This window comes from Batrachochytrium dendrobatidis (genome assembly GCF_000203795.2).
Source record: "Batrachochytrium dendrobatidis JAM81 unplaced genomic scaffold BATDEscaffold_12, whole genome shotgun sequence".
Lineage (NCBI taxonomy): Eukaryota > Fungi > Chytridiomycota > Chytridiomycetes > Rhizophydiales > Batrachochytrium > Batrachochytrium dendrobatidis.
The window spans coordinates 507,846-523,954 of NW_006281110.1; the positions used below are offsets into that span (position 1 = coordinate 507,846).

Consider the following 16,109-nt stretch of genomic DNA (forward strand, 5'->3'; position numbering starts at 1 on the left):
TCATCAGCCTTGTATAGTTGAGCATCTGTTGTTAACAGTTTCAAATCTTCCATATGTTTGATCAACTCTTTCATGATATCATCCAACTCCATGTTTGATAAAATTAGTAAAGTTGAATTTTGATGACAATTTCATTTATGCGAATGTCCAACAATTACCAATTGTTTGTTTGGATTGTTAAACATTGATAGTGTATGTACTTGTATATGATTTGGAGTGTTTGAATGTGCAGTCTGTTGACTTGCATTGTGTGAGACATTACTAGTGTGTGAATGTGAGACATTTCTGAATAGTTTAACAATCAAAAACCATCAACAATGACGTTTGAACTGGGATTCACATGGCTTTCTTGGTTTCTTCCATTTTATAAACACACTCACTTTCTTGTTAATAAACAACACAATCGAATATTGATTCATTCTTTTGTGTCTTCAATCAACTGTAACACACTTGACAATAATGACAACCATCAATATGCCATCATATGTCCACGATCTTCAAGAAATGTGTTGCGCAAAATGGTCCCAATTGTCCAACTTGTAGCACTAGTTCAACGTTGTTTAATAATCAACTTGACAATCAACTTGAATTCAAAGCTGTAAATATTCTTGTTGTTCGATCAAGATATTGCAGTGTGACGCTGATTTTCATTTAAAGGATTGTGAGTATTCACCACACAAATGTCTTTTGTTCTAGTATTGCTACATGTGATGCGTATACAGAGCATCTTAAACAAGAATGTCTTGACTTGTAACACAACGAAATGAAATGGTTACAAACTACTGGAAAATAAACTTCGAGATCAATCAACTTGACATTTCAAAAGCTTCATCGTTTGGTTTCCAAATCAATCTTTTGGATCTCCAATTAAACTTTGCTATTATAAAAAATGATAATTTTATTGTCAACAACCAAAACCGCTGGTTGGTACTTTGCATCCATTCAAATAAAAGAGCGTGTATAGATATTTATACTGCATTCATACGACAACAAGTTTACAAAAGTATTGTTATTACAAACCTAACATGTTGTCATTCAGTCAAATATACACATCAGATTGCAGAATTACCAACACCATCACTATGTACATTAGTCGTTGGCGTTGTATCCCTTCCGAGAATTCGTTTGTTTGACTTTGGTGATCTCAATGATTTAAAGTGATTACTTTGCCAATGCAGTTGTTGCATAAAATATTCAATAGTTTGGTTTGGAGTCGCTGTTGACCAACCATCATAGAGTGTAACAGTTGATGAAAATATTGATGCTCAAACAAAGAACCAGAAACTTCAATAAACCATTGCTTTCAAATTGTAAAAAAATGATAGTCATGTACAAGTTGTTATATTGCGATTCAAGTATGTTGTAAATCTTGTCTGAATAATTGTTTCAAATTACTATAAACCACTGTATGGAGTTTATGAAAATTTAAAAAGCGGAATCGCATTTTCAGAATACTTCTCAAGACTAGAATGCTTAACTATATAGTTTGTCAAGTTTAGAGTTACTCGAAAAAAATTGTGATTTGGTGTCAAACGTTTTCAAGAACATGCTCAATTAAGTATTTGGTGATTGATATGCCATAATATCATTAATGCAATTCAAACTTGTATTGAAATAACAAGATCTTGACGGTATAAAATAAAATGCGCTTTATTAGTATCGCAATATTGACTCTGTCAAGCAAATGACAGTTAGATTTAATGTGAAGTGCATTAGGCTGAAATTAGTATCAACTATTATGTTCAAGCTCAACGCTAAGCTTGCGTTTCCATAAGACCTGATCTGCCCAGTATGATTCAAGTCCTTTTCGAGCAAATACTTTTCCCTGTTTTATCGATTGAAGATCTTTCTCAAGTCTAAAAAATATCAACATACATAATGAGCCCGAATGTTTGTAAATTCAAACCAACTAGATAGAATTGCTAAATTTAAAACCGCCCAAACATACTCTTTTCGTGATATTGCAAGACGATCCAAAGAGTGTCGTTTTTCAATTTCAGTAACTTTATGAGCATACTCGCGTCTTTGGCGCACAATTGCCATCTGCTCTTGATATAGTTGCTTTGCCTTTTCTTTCTGATACAAAACCATTAAACTTTCGCTTCTTGCAAATGGATTATCAAAAACCACATTTTCTAATGGGTCTTTGTCGGACTGGCGTAACCGAATTTGCTCTGATAGTGCTTTTTGTTGAGCCATGCAGCGTTTAGATTTTTCCAAATGATTTTGAAGCTCGGCTGCTTTAATCCTGCATGAATTTGCATATATTTTACAGAGATTAGCACAGTGCCATTTATTTAAGAGAATCGAGCATGGGTCTATCCAAATCACATACTCTTTAATAAGAGTATCGTTGCTAATTCGATCCTCCAATTCTTGTTGAGCATGCAAATCCAATAATCGAGCCTGCTTGGATTCCAGCTATATATTTGGTAAGTTTGATGATCTGCCAATATACATTCAAATGATTTGACAATCAAAACTATTAGTGCTATAGTATATACCTGTTGTTTAAGATCTAAAGCAAGAGTTTGCTGAAGTAGAATTGGGTCTCGTTTGACTTCGCGATTTTCAAACAGATTGCCTACTGGAAGAGTCACTCGTTGATAAAATTCTTGACGTTTTTCCATAGCTTTCAGGTGATTATAATGAGCAGTACTAATTGCATTCTTCAATTTTGTGCGCTCCGCATCCTATGATTATTATTAGAAACGTGCATGAATGAATAACGTAAATACTTGTTATGTAGTTGCATCTAATTCATGTGTAATACCTTTTTTGTTTTGATGAAATCTTTATCAAGTTCAAGAGATAAGTGTAGTAGCATTCTATCATGCTCCTGTTCAGTTTGTCTTTGAATGTCACGGTTTTTTTCAAACGAGATTTGTTTTGTGCGACAGATTGGACATTTGTGGTTTGTCCAGAGTCTATTTCCCGAGTGGCTATGTGTATGAGTCAACACTAACATGGCGTATGTTAATACAATTTTAAAATAGTTGTTGGAAATCTACAGGTTTACCATTTCTTGAATCAATTGAAAATGTCTTGTCAATAAGCTCTTCCAATTTTTTCAACTTGCACGCAGCCTCATCAAGCTCATCAGTAGCTGCAGAAATATCAGTATTTGGAAACGTTTCATTGTCTGTATAAATTAATTACATCAAAAGTCGTGTTGAATAAACCTAAACAGAATTCAGCAATTATCCTATACAAAAGGCATGATAACAAACCACAAGACTCTGTCTGTTGATTATGAGCGTTGATGGCACCATTGATGGGGTATTCTGACTTTCCAGCCAAGTTGTCATATGAGGATGGTGTTTCAATTGATAATGTATTGGCAGCAGCTATTCCCGCGTTTACTGGCTGTGAGGCTTCGTTCACTGTAGTCATTTCTAACGTGCGCAACTTTGATGCCTCTGGTAGATCTGACTGAGGTCTACTTGTACCAGATAGCATTGAAATCGCATTGTTTTCTGATGTATCTACTTGGCTAGATAATGGTAGAGTGGATTGCACCAAAGAATTGGATGATGGATCCAGACTGCGTGTCTCGGTAGGAGAATGTCTGCCTGGGAGTATGGGCTCAAGCTTTGGTTGGCTACCAGAAGCCATAGCATTTAGATTTTGATGTGGGGAGCATCTATAAAGTAGTTTCTATGAAAATTAGGGTTGAATTGAAACCAAAGCTATCAAGCAAACTGGAATCATGGGCAACATTTACGTTGAGTTTAAATGGCTCTCAGTTTTGTCGTCATTAAGTGTTTTGAGAATTCCTTGAGAAAATCTACAGAAACAAAATGAGCAATCTATAATTTCAATAATAAATCCCTGTAAACCTATTGGTTACCGAAATTTGATACTGTGGCTTTGCATGCTCATCCGACCAAGCTGACCAAATGCAAGATTTACAGTAGATCCTCGCTTGAGCACTTTAAAAAGTCCATGAACTATATCTTTTAAACCTGCCTCAATAAGATCTCTCTGAAAACCAGTTAGCTGCGCGACCAAGGAGAAATTCATAGACTCTGCAACACAGGAACCTAGATTACAATGTTGAGAATCAGAGTAGAGCAAAAAAGAATCAGTAGAAATTTATGGATTATAGCGGTATGAGATCAAGATAAACATGTTCAATGGAATTTAGACATATATTATACCTGTTGAAGCGATTTGATTCAATCGAAGTCCTGTAATCTTGTTCCATGATCGTGATGGAGAAAAGTAGACATGATATCCAGGCGATTCAATATTTTTTTTAATAAAAAAGCCTCCAATGCCAGGAATATTCGTAGACTGTGATCCGATTTAGTTAGTATTACAATCTTGCTATAATAGATTAAAAAGCCATTATGTGCTAGTTTCCAACCAACCTTTTTGATGATAAGCTGACCAGTGATATACCGAGACATGCCTTTCCATAGATCACAAAGCTCTAATCATTAGATATGCGTTAGTTGTTACGACATGCATAGCATGGAAATATGGTAGTGAAAATCAATATTATGTTCGAGGTTTACCTAAATGAGATAGTTCTGAAAAGCGCTTATTTTTGGAAATTGATTCACAGACTACCTTGATCACATCGTCTAAATCAAGTATGTCCATATTATCTATTTTAATGCGCAAGGTGCACTTTTGATGAGCATCTGATGTTTATATTCAAGATTGGCTTTCGAGAGGGTTTCTACCTACTTGAGCCAGAGAAATGTGTATGCTTGTAATAGACGATTTACTATAGCGTGGGTTTTTCAAAAAAGAACCAGGAAATGTAATTGGATGATTTTGTGTAAAGTAAAAAATCACAATAGCAGGTGTGGAGGGTGCTGCAATAAGGTTAGAAAGCTAATTTTTGTGGATGGCAATTTCGCGTGATGATTGATAATATCCACCTTGTAGTCTACTTTACTGAAAAGCAGAGTATACGCAGCGCTTTAAACATGTAGGCACCATAAATGCGTGTGTACACGAGTCGGTTGCATCGATCCGGTAGTGAGAAAGATCTTGTCACCATGGTTTTAATATAAGATTGTATAGCAAGATGACCAACAATTGGCACTATTAGCAAGATTTCATCTCTGTCCAGCACACTGTCTGGTTGGACAGGATTCGAGCAAGTCGGGTTTTTAGTAGCGAGTCTTGCCGATTTTTCAACTTTTTAAAACTTTGATTAAAATCTATCCAAGTACAATGGCTTCAATAGGGAGTGACATAAAACAGGATTTAACAAAGTATAATGAGAAGCCTTCAACAATGATGCTTCTTCGGATAAAGCGCAAGAGAAACGAAGACCCTATTGATACACTGCTTGTTGCACACTCGGGCAAAGATAAGCGACTCAAAGCAGTAGCAGGTATTTGTCCAGGTTGAATTTATGGATACGGTTTACATGATTCAAAAGAATGTAGACTGTTCAGAGTAGAGTTGGATAAGCAAGTCATTGTACTTGAATACTGACTTGTGTTTTGTAGATGCTCGAGTCTTTAAACTATTGGATTCAGTCGAGTCGGATCATCTTGATTTAAAACAGTCTACGACGAATGACTCTACCCCACTAACGGTATGTTTATACGCTTGTGTTCAATACACTTTCTTAGGTTGAAGAGTCCTAATAGGTGCTGTAATGATCAGAACACCATCGAGAGGCTTGCATCAAGGTTACGAAACTCTCCAAAACATGCTAGTGTATCGGCTTTGGATCGCAGAAAAGAAGTCTTGGTATCATCTAAGTTGGCCGAGGCCAAAGCTGCTCGCTACCGAATTGTTGAACAGAATAGAAAGTCATTTATGAATGGCACCTTGAATGTAAGAAATGGTTCTTACTAGCTGCTCATAATAATATTGATATTTATTTTTGAAATTTTAGGTGATTGATATTCATAAAGACACTGATGAGTGAGGACTATTTGCATGCAATATATCCAAGTTTGCTTTTGTTCAACCATGTTTAAAGTTCTAATAACTAGTATTAATCTATATATAGTAACATGCGCGATGAGATAGTTTGCAACTTATTGCCTATGGTTAGAGAGTATTTAAACCTTTCCGAAGGATCAGAAGCAGCAAAGTCTGCCAATATTCCTTTACAGGCAGACTATACAGTCCAGGAAGATGATGTATACGATCTGTACTATTACGATGAGGGAGGTCGTGTCGGCACTGCTCTTCAGTCCAGCAAAGTGGCAACTTTGTAAGTACAATTTCTTTTACAATCTTTTTGTTCTTGTTACAGCCATTTATAAAACAAAACACGATTCTGCAGTCTGCTTTGTGAGACAGTGGTTGAATTCCACTGCGTTTCCTATTACAAATTGACTTTAGACATTCTCAACTCAGACAGCGTCCATCATGACACAAACTATAGTTTTGAATTGAAACCATCTTTTTTGAATTTGCTATACAAAAATGAGGAGACTGGCACCAACCGTTTGCGTTTGATGAGACTGGAGGTTTATTATGCATTCTGTTATTTACTCTGCGTTTTATTTTATGTGAATACTATTGTAACATATGATGACGATCCGTGACATATTTCAGAGGGGTGGAAAACGGAGATCTTTTAGACCTTTTTACAAACGATGACCATTCCGAGTCCGATACTGATTTAGACTCGCAAGACTCAAATGGTAGCGTGTTTTCACTAAAGTATTTGTTTCCTATAGTTTTGTGCATATTCTAACCTCAACCCTTTAGCTGAAGACTACTATGCCAACGACTATCCAGACGAAGACGAGGGCTTGCACTATGAAGATACTGCAAGCGATGATGAGGATAGTGACAATGAATTTTATGACGAGTACAGTGTCAGAGACAGGTGGAATGCCCACGAACTACCTAGCGATGATTTGTAAAATCATTTTTGCACTAACTAGATTATGATAAGCTAGAGCCAAACGTATCTACTGTTGAAATGAATTATGCTATTTTTAGTAATTAATTTCGGGGGGTTTCACGAGAATCATCATAATCGTTGCGCTTTCTTCTGTTCTCAGAGGAGCGTTTGTCCAACCTATCATCCGTAGAATGCTGTTCGCGGACACGCCTTGACGAGTGATCTGAGCGATGGGATTTGATTGAACGAGATGACTTTTCTTTTTTGTGAACCTTGTCCTTTTTATGCTTTTTATCCTTCTTGTCACGCTTGTTTTTAAACTCCAAATGAACATCCGAGGTCAAAGAGTGAGATGGCTGCGTAAATGTTTTGCCATTTCTAGCTTCTTTGACAGATCCGCCATCAACTGGTGCTGATGCCAATGAGCCACTGCTGATATTTGTAGAATCGAGCACCAATGTGCTGCGAGCCAGTCCTTGCATGCCAGATCTATTGTTGCGTCAATATTTCAACTTAATATTGAGATATACTTTGCTGACTATATACCTAGTCTGCAGATGTTAATCAGAGATGGTTAAACTATAATCAACTTACCCTCCAAAGCCAATTCCGGAAATCTTGTCCTCAACATCTGCACTTGGTCCTAGGTCTTTTGGAATGATTCGCTGGAGTTCTTGTCGGGACATGTGGAGTTCTTTTTTCCGGTAGACCCGGCCTCCCAAAGCCTCTGTCAAAGCCTCCTCTTCCAACCGCTTGATCTCTGCTAGCTCACTCTGTTGTACCTCTGCAGAGTTTGGGTCAGAGTTTCTACTGTACCAGTCCAAGGCTATATGTAAAGAAAATGTATTTTTAGAATAGCAATATTAGGAATTAAGCTACCCTATCAGATAAAACTGAGTCTGAAATAAACCCACGACTGTGACTAAACCTTTGTTATTTTGCCATCTGATAACATGCACATATAATAATGACAATTTAAAAAGCGTCAGCAACAATTCATAGTTTGATCCCAAAGCAATCCATCACAAAGTATCCAAACTTTTGTATCATATTTCTACTGAAAATATATACTGAGATAAAGGTTGAAACTTGCCTTCCAACCGACGCTTTCACCGAATTACCAAGATAGTTTTCTCGATGCTTGTCATCCTTGACATCTAGCTTCAAAAGTTCAAATTAGTATTATTGCATAAACCAATATAGTATTATCATGTATATCAACAAGACAGCCACCCACCATCCCATTTAAACAGTCCTTGTCCTCCTCTGTTTCCTTCTCGAATGGGATGGAACATCAAAAGTTTGTTTAAAAAAGTTGAAGTTTCTTCCCAAGCCAAAAAATCATCCAAGTATATGGTCATGTGATGACAGTAATATTATAGCATATTTATTGAAATTGGCCCAACATGGCAATGTATCAGCAATGAATAGACTGTTTCTGGTGCTGTCTTGGAAAAACATGATTCAATTGTTCCAAGTCTTATATTTCAAATGATGAGCAGGTTTAACAAGGTAGTTAGTTGGAAGATTTAAATGTTTTCGACTTTGATCCTGATTTGCGGTGAATCCGAGATCGAATTGGCTTGTTCTACAGAAAGTTGATTGTAAACATTTAAACAATTTCAATATCAATATCAATTTGCACTGTCGTCGTATTGACGTAAAATGGACAACTAAACAGGGATGCCAAAACGTATAATAAACAGCCAATCTTATGGAATGACTGATAGAATTCACTGAACAGTATTGGTGTTGAGCATGAAAACAGCTACATTCCCAAGACATACAATCATTGTTCTTTTGAACTAGAGCGCAAATGTACAAGATTCCAAGATACAACAGATACGAGTTTTTTGAAAACAATCAAACCCAATATCTGAATTGCAATGAATGTTTCTGGTGATCATATAATGCATGACTAAAAAAGAAAAAGGATATGGCTTGATTGTGTGTGCATCATATGATGAGCATTGTGTTTAAAAGAATTGAGAATGCCCATTAAAGCCAATTTTTAGTAGGGAATATTCAACCATTGTCTATTGCAAAAGAGAGGCAGTCACAGAGATACAAGTATTCCATTTACGTGAATATGATTAATAAAATCAACGTACCCTTTTTGTTACAATTTCACCAAAGGGTGAGTAGACCTCTTGAGGACGAGATTGCTTGTGAGTGGTAGCAGAGCTAGCTTCATTTACACTGTAATCAAAGGGAGTAAATGCTTGCTTAACATCATCAGTCTCAACTGCACTCTTTCTTTGTCTTTTGTTGGTCTTGTTAGGTTTTGAACGAGCCACTGTTAGTGTATCCACATTTGCAATATCCAGGGTGTGATCATCTACGTTGGGTGCTGGTGCATCAGATTCAATTGGATCAGTTTTGGGATCAGACGAATCAACTGTAGCAGTCACAACTGCAGCTTTCAATGAAGGGGTGTCCGGTTCAAAAGGTTTTTTGGGAGTTGCTTCTGTATATGCAGGCGATTGCAAAACAAGCCGCGAACGGATTCTAGCTGCGTGATCTATAGCCAATGCGGACTGGCTGGATAGATTACCAACATCAACTGGCTTGGAAGTAAACAGACGCGAATTTTTTGTAGCATGTACAAGAATTGAGCCATGAGATCGTTTTTCGCAAGATAATTGTAAATGTGTATTCATAGGACATAAAGTAGACGATTCTGGGCAAGTAAGATCTATGTTGCTAGCAGTATTATCAGACTTGGCATCTGATTTTGCCAAAGAAGTCTGTGGATAGATGGTTTGTTTAGTAACAGTATCGTCAAATCGAATATGCACAGGTGCTGCAGCAGTATCAGATTCGCTAGTAGCTTGAGATAAGATATTTTTTGCCGCATTGTTTTTCATCGTAGTTAGTTGTCGCACGGTGTTCACAGTTTGAAAAATAAGATGAGCAAGCTCTTTGGAGTAGAGACGGACAAGCGATGGAGTTGGGGAGCAGCATGCAACAACAGCGGGTCCATCTGTGGGCATTACTCGAGACAGAGTTTGCAACATGTGGTTGGGAAGAACAAATCGTAAGGACTCGTCTTCTTTTCGAGCAATACGATCCCTCCATTCATGGATGGCCTTGAATACTGCCAAATTCTCCTCATTGAATGAAATTTTGAGTCGATTAAGCAATGACCTCCACCCATTTGGGCTTAGACCATCCTTACAGTAAGGCGCTTTTTGATAAGTGTTCAAGGAGGTTAATCCAGAACGCTCTAAAGTAACATGCATTAGATTGTGAGTTTCGGGATTCGACTTGTTCAGCAGTTCGTTTCGCATTCGGTCAAAAATGTAAAGCAAATAGTGCGTATCCATGCGAGCATAATGAACCATTTCTTTTGGAAGGGGACTGAGAAGCGTGCCATTTGAGATCGATAGTACATATAGTAGTGTTAATACATACACGACGGATCTCTGTCAAAATACAGACTTTGGTGCCCAAATATTCAGTCACTTACCGTATACGCCAATCAGCCAATTGATATCTTTTGTCAGTAACTACATCACAATAATACTTGAGGAGAAAGGCTAAACTATGGCCCTCTAGCTCCAATGCATGGGATGCGTGATATGTATCAAAAAGATCAACTACATAAACGCCAAAATCTCTTTGAAGCCATTGAATATCCATTTCTGCACCATGAAACACCTAAAATTATCATCATGGCGTTAGCATATAATTGACAACACATCTATTTGAGAGTATTTCATTTCACTCAAGCCCACACCTTTACTATCTGAGGATTTGCAAAGCTTGTATTCAATGCATGCAGCGAGTTTCGAAGAATCAAGGTATCCACTAAAAAGTCTTCAGTTCTTGTCGAAATCTGCATTAAACATGTAAATCCCTGGTAGGATCTAAAATCATGATGCTATTCACGATACATTTGTTAAATATGGACAGAGAATATATACAATCACAGTCAATGGACATTCCAACATTGTATACACATTGATAATAGTACCTCCAAGTCGACTGCAAATTCTGTAACACCTTCTAGGATACTGCACAGTGTTTCGAGTTTGTCTGGTGTGTCAATCCATGTAAGCGGAGTGGACTCCAAGGATCGATAGATCTCTTCGGGATGCTGTTTAAAGTATACCACAGGGTACTGAATAGTTTCAATTTCAGATCGATAAGGATGCTGCACACTTGATAAGAGCATTTACAATGTCAGCACGGCTAAAAGTCACCAAACATTGAATATACAGAGATAATAAATCGCAGTAAATACAGCATACCAATAAAGTTGATTTTCATGACTATCCACAGAGTCTTCGGATTGAAATTTTAAATTGGAAGAACTGATTGGTGCCTTGACCAAGGTCAAATCAAGCGGGATTTTTGCATGAGGTTTATATTGAATTCGAGGAATAAATGGAGCAAATGAATTGTCGATTTTATCTTGAAAACCAAGTTGAGGACGATGATTTCCATAGGCTTTTGGTAAAGCAAATGAACTTGTAGAGTTTCCACTTGGATTGGTTGAGATTGTATTGGAGGCAGACTCGAGTATACTTTTGGGAGTCTTTTTAAGAGTATCCAAATAAACATCCTAAAATTCAAATATGTAATGAATAAAGTTAGAGTCCATTGTATGTGGTGCATCATCAATCTAGTAGAATAGCAGATTAGTTTGCTCTTCAAAAATCGAAAAAACATACCGTTTTCTCCAACAAATCGTCAATCACATCTACAATCAAATCAAATCGATCAATGACATCTTCTCCCGAGAGTTGAGGTTTTTTAGCATGCATTGGGTCATCTTCAGAGGGCAGAGCAGAAAGACGTGCATATGCAGTTGTCTGTTTCAATGCACTTAGTAGTGCATTTGAAGTTGCATCTATCGAGTTTGCAATGGAATTTGAGGATGACCTAAGAAACATAACATCTGCTGGATTAACAAACTGGGAGGCCTTGGTTAAACGAGCCAGTGAGCTCAGAAGATCCTGTTGTTTTTTAGCAAAGTCTTCATTGTCAGACCCCATAATGTTACTGATTGCAGAGTTGGGTCAACTTTTTTCCAGCAATTTTTCCAAAAACTTCAGCCAGCAATAAAAAAATAAAAGATGCAAACGCTTGTCTGATTTGTGTAGATAACATTGCACTATTCTTGACTTTAGTTGAAAGGTCAAACTCACTGTTTTCATACTGAATTGGCAGACTGATGACATTCTATACACTCGAGTTTGAGTGATTTGCCAGAATTCATTTCAACAATTCGAGAATATCGAGATTACAATTGTTCAAACACGAAATCAAGTTTATTCTCGACTATCAACTGTGTTTTTGATTCTTAAACACCAAGAATATCCATTAAACTCAATTGTTGTTTATAATATGCAACAGGCTATTCAACTCGCTGAATCTGCCAGTTTTGCAAAAAATCATGCTTACCTTTCTATTCCATTTGATACCAAACAGCCACAGTCCAAGCTAGTTTCAATAGTGCCTGCCATCTCCAAAAAAAATACCTTTGGTCAGTTGAATCGTGACCATTGCAAGTTTTCTTCGTCTATATGTCCATTGCTAGATTCTTCAAGTCTTTCTACAATTCACACGGATTCTACCATGTCTTTCAACCATGCAAAAAACCCTATTACTGTCGAGGAAACAAAACGTCTTTCATCATTTGATTTTTCTACTTCAAATACACAGTCCATCTCATTTGGATTTGCTTCATCTATTAATATTTTGCAGTTGCAATCGCCAGAATCTAATTGGAAAGTGCGGCTTGTAGCAATGGAATCAATTCTCGCCTCAACCCAGCTTATTCATGTAGATACATTTTTACCTCATATTCAAGCATTTATTGAATTTGTGATTCCCTCACTGTGTGACGACAATTTCAAGGTCATTCTTACTACGCTTTATGTCATTGAGCAAATGTTAAAGGTGGTCGGTGCAAATATTCAAGCCGCAGTTTCAAAGCTATCGGTATCTCTAGCACACTTACTAACTGATACTAGAGCTATAATCCGTCAAACCTGCAGAAAACTGTTGATTGAATTAATGCGTGCAACCTACCCCATGTTCGTGTATGAGTGTATCTTGCCACTTTTGAGTGATAATAACCCGCGAGTCAGAGAAGAAATCATCACAATGCTGATTATATCGCTTTTTACATTTCCAAATCAAGATTTAAATATTCCATTCTTGGCACAGTGTTTAGCACCCGTTTTCAAAAATGCCCAAGCAAAAGTCAGGTTTGTTGCTGTAGAAGCATGTGCGGTTCTTGCCAGCAAATCCAGCCAATCGCTAATTATCTTGGCATTAAGTACTCATGGTGTTGATCCTGATTCGCTCCAGCTACTTGAAATGCGATTTTTAGACAAACAACTACCCTTTTTAACGAGCGATGGAACAGTTAAACATATATTTTCACAAAATTGTTTAGGTACTGCAGACCGTAATCCGTTGAATAAGATCGATCAGATCATTTCAAATGATTTTGTGCAGAAAAAATCAGAGTCTGATATACCATGTTACAAAATCTCAAGACTGAGTGAATCCCCAGTTAAATCAAGTCATTTTCCAATCAAGGAGCTACCGTATAATCAAAATGAACAAAAGGCTGATCACATTACGTCACGTATTTTTTTTGACAATCAAGAATATAAATATCCACAGAATCAAGGTAATTTCCAGTTCATTGTCTTGAAATATACTCTGGGCGTGTCGAGTAAATTGATCATGCGTACCAATTGCTTACCTTATCGTGCACATTTTCAAACTAAATCATTGCCTTTCATATAACAGCCTTCAAACACAAGCCGCGCTCTCTCAGAGCAAGATTAGAACCAGAAAATGATAATTTTGGATTGCAAATGTCTAACGACCAATCCATTTCCTTGGCTATTGAAGATTTGCTAAAAAAAGCTGCTGTGCTTGAATCAACCGAGATTTTAGTCTCGGATCCAAATACTATCAATTTAGCTCCAATGACCAATGTTTCATCTGAGCATCATTCAGCAAGAGATGATAGATTAAAATCAGAGTCAGAATCGACCGGCTTTCAAAGAAAATCCAAAACCACTACACTATCAACAGATTCGCTCATTTCTTGCAATGCAGCGAGTCCAATAAATAATCTTACATCTGCATCCAACATGGACACTACACTTCAGATATGCACAAAAGTCACATGCGACAACTTGCCCGAAAAGCCGATTACAAAGCAAATTAGTTTGACACAAACGGACAAAAATATATCACCCAACGAAACTTTGACGGTCATACCCACAGCATCCAAGTGTGCTGACAATGTATACAATTCACCCGAAAAGTCTATTCAAAAAACCAAAACAAAGGTATCTCGATTTTGCGAAAGCGATCTAAAGCATTTGATTTCAAAACTACAACCTTCGCAAGATTGGTGCGATATTGTCGATGCAATGAATTTACTTCAAACTGCCTTTTCGGATCATCCCGCTGTGTTTACAGCAAACAATCGAGATATTTTGCTAGTTTTATTGGCAAATTTGCAAAACTTGCGCACCACCGTATCAAAACTGGCTATTCAATGCATTTTAAAAATTTATCAGCTTGCATCCAAAACGCTGGAGCCCCATTTGGATGGAACAATAAGCAGTTTATTACGAAAGATTGGTGAAGGAAATCAGTTTATTATTGAAGAAATAGACCATGCATTACTAGCGTTTTGTGAAATTATTCCTCCAGCAAGACTTGCCGTTGCCTTGGTTGCAAATGCTAGTCATAAAAACTCACTTATTCGACTGCGTGTATCGCGATTGGTCCATCAAGTTTTAAAGAAAATGTCAACGTCTCAGCTGTGTCATGTTCTTCAAAATATCCGAGACACTGATAAGTTGCTTCCAGCACTAGCCCAGCTCATGAAGGATGGGCTTGTAGATACTCGAAATTCTGGGAAGCAGGCTATGCAGATTCTATATCAATGTCCAGAGTTTGATCGCGCCATGGGTAGATCATTGAGTATTTCACAGATTGCTGAAGTCCGCGAAACGCTCAATAAATTGATTAAAAAGTCGAGTTTTGCAGTAAAGAATCAAGATCTGGTAGACGAATCTGTGTCTAGTGAGAATCTGATACAAGGTATACTATAGCTATCAAAGTAGCACTTTTGTATTTGTATAGTAAAATGCATTTTTGGGTTTGAAGTTTATGCGCCAAACTAATACCTCCAATTAGTCAAGACATTGCCGACTTTTAAATCCAAACCAAAGGGAAAATCTGTTGCAAGTCATAGTGAGCATTCAGATACTTTGAAAGAAATTTTGAAAGAAACTACTGTTCATGGTAAGCGATACTGCTTTGTATTTTAAACTGAAAGATTGGGTTTAATTACATTGTGTTTTGTGGTTTAGATTGGAATGGCCGTTATCGATCCATGGAGAAACTGTGCAAATATTTACACGATCAACCCACGTTGCTTACCGATCGTGGGTTGATGCAGCTCGTTTTGGATGTTTATTGTGATAGATGTCGTGATGGAAATAGCAAAGTCGGGATACTGTCTCTCAAATCATTGACTGATTTGATACCACGCTTCAATGTAAGAGCCTGCATAGATTTGCACTGTGTTTTGCCCATGATTTTGAGCCCATCCGTATTTATCAATAGTCATCCATTTCACATGACAGTCATCCTCTATCAACAGTGCAATACCCGCTTTGGTATCTATGATTACAAATCAATTTGCTTCAACACATCCAGCTATACAGAATGCCGCTATCAATGCAATCGACGCACTTTTACAAATAGCAGATGATGCCATTATCTTGCCTGCACTGATAACGATTATCCACTACGGAACAAATTCAAAAGTCAAGGTGCAAATTGTAGATATTCTCTGTTGTAAGTTGAAGTTGTTTTAATGTAGGCTTGTGGATTTCATGTCAGTGTAAAATACAATCAAATAGCGTTTTAATTTATATGTTTTGTGTATGCTGAATCAAATTCAACATGATGCAGCCTCGATCAAAGCTGGCCATTTGAAACTATCAAGTGCGATTCGAAAGCATATGGTTCCATGCTGTGTGAAACTTTTCGAGGAAAATCGAAGTGATATGTGTCATCATACCAACAGGCTCATTCTCGAGTTGCAGGGTCTTATGGGAGATAAGCTTTTTGATGCCATGGTGGCTGATAGTAAAAAGGCAGACATACAGCATAAATTGGCTACTCTTCTTAAACAAGGACAGACATGACACCCTATATTATCTACTCGTGCTGCGCTACCTTTTTGATTAAACAGGTTAATCAACTGATTGTTGGCAATGTGATA

General features: G+C 37.3%; 5 protein-coding genes across 5 annotated transcripts; 2 read left to right on the plus strand and 3 right to left on the minus strand.

Annotated features, from left to right (window-relative positions):
- Nucleotides 1–1,629: 1,629 nt before the first annotated feature.
- BATDEDRAFT_35870 (uncharacterized protein) lies at nucleotides 1,630–4,736 on the minus strand. The gene is made up of 13 exons (XM_006681397.1): nucleotides 4,696–4,736; nucleotides 4,521–4,613; nucleotides 4,374–4,435; nucleotides 4,161–4,296; nucleotides 3,851–4,043; nucleotides 3,725–3,787; nucleotides 3,231–3,643; nucleotides 3,020–3,142; nucleotides 2,774–2,961; nucleotides 2,505–2,693; nucleotides 2,336–2,421; nucleotides 1,949–2,248; nucleotides 1,630–1,856 (listed from the first exon to the last, which is right to left on the minus strand). Exons 2-13 carry the CDS (start codon nucleotides 4,606–4,608, stop codon nucleotides 1,730–1,732), a joined length of 1,968 nt encoding a protein of 655 aa, XP_006681460.1. The 5' UTR covers nucleotides 4,609–4,613; nucleotides 4,696–4,736; the 3' UTR covers nucleotides 1,630–1,729.
- A 448-nt stretch (nucleotides 4,737–5,184) lies between these two features.
- On the plus strand, nucleotides 5,185–6,935 carry BATDEDRAFT_32262 (uncharacterized protein). Its single transcript, XM_006681374.1, has 7 exons — nucleotides 5,185–5,353; nucleotides 5,472–5,560; nucleotides 5,632–5,805; nucleotides 5,867–5,895; nucleotides 5,984–6,190; nucleotides 6,538–6,626; nucleotides 6,694–6,935. The coding sequence occupies exons 1-7, from the start codon at nucleotides 5,257–5,259 to the stop codon at nucleotides 6,849–6,851; spliced, it is 843 nt and encodes a 280-aa protein (XP_006681437.1). The 5' UTR covers nucleotides 5,185–5,256; the 3' UTR covers nucleotides 6,852–6,935.
- BATDEDRAFT_27209 (uncharacterized protein) lies at nucleotides 6,934–8,193 on the minus strand (the record flags this gene model as incomplete). The annotated part of the gene is made up of 4 exons (XM_006681343.1): nucleotides 6,934–7,321; nucleotides 7,427–7,658; nucleotides 7,954–7,989; nucleotides 8,070–8,193. 4 exons carry the CDS (start codon nucleotides 8,191–8,193, stop codon nucleotides 6,934–6,936), a joined length of 780 nt encoding a protein of 259 aa, XP_006681406.1.
- A 155-nt stretch (nucleotides 8,194–8,348) lies between these two features.
- Nucleotides 8,349–11,832, minus strand: BATDEDRAFT_27210 (exosome nuclease subunit RRP6; the record flags this gene model as incomplete). Its single annotated transcript, XM_006681344.1, has 7 exons — nucleotides 8,349–8,420; nucleotides 8,944–10,192; nucleotides 10,302–10,492; nucleotides 10,572–10,715; nucleotides 10,809–10,995; nucleotides 11,086–11,399; nucleotides 11,509–11,832. 7 exons carry the CDS (start codon nucleotides 11,830–11,832, stop codon nucleotides 8,349–8,351), a joined length of 2,481 nt encoding a protein of 826 aa, XP_006681407.1.
- A 352-nt stretch (nucleotides 11,833–12,184) lies between these two features.
- Nucleotides 12,185–16,032, plus strand: BATDEDRAFT_27211 (uncharacterized protein; the record flags this gene model as incomplete). The annotated part of the gene is made up of 6 exons (XM_006681345.1): nucleotides 12,185–13,481; nucleotides 13,604–14,917; nucleotides 15,014–15,121; nucleotides 15,190–15,377; nucleotides 15,466–15,679; nucleotides 15,797–16,032. 6 exons carry the CDS (start codon nucleotides 12,185–12,187, stop codon nucleotides 16,030–16,032), a joined length of 3,357 nt encoding a protein of 1,118 aa, XP_006681408.1.
- Between the last annotated feature and the right edge of the window lie 77 nt (nucleotides 16,033–16,109).

Excerpts from the sequence above, each read along its gene's own strand:
- BATDEDRAFT_32262 (XM_006681374.1), top strand. The coding sequence starts at position 5,257 with ATGCTTCTTCGGATAAAGCGCAAGAGAAACGAAGACCCTATTGATACA. Across the intron at positions 5,896-5,983 it reads ATTCATAAAGACACTGATGA|TAACATGCGCGATGAGATAG; the intron begins GTGAGGACTATT and ends ATCTATATATAG. Across the intron at positions 6,627-6,693 it reads AGACTCGCAAGACTCAAATG|CTGAAGACTACTATGCCAAC; the intron begins GTAGCGTGTTTT and ends TCAACCCTTTAG.
- BATDEDRAFT_35870 (XM_006681397.1), bottom strand. The coding sequence starts at position 4,608 with ATGGACATACTTGATTTAGACGATGTGATCAAGGTAGTCTGTGAATCA. Across the intron at positions 4,297-4,373 it reads GTCAGCTTATCATCAAAAAG|TCTACGAATATTCCTGGCAT; the intron begins GTTGGTTGGAAA and ends ATCGGATCACAG. Across the intron at positions 3,644-3,724 it reads GAGAGCCATTTAAACTCAAC|ATGCTCCCCACATCAAAATC; the intron begins GTAAATGTTGCC and ends ACTACTTTATAG.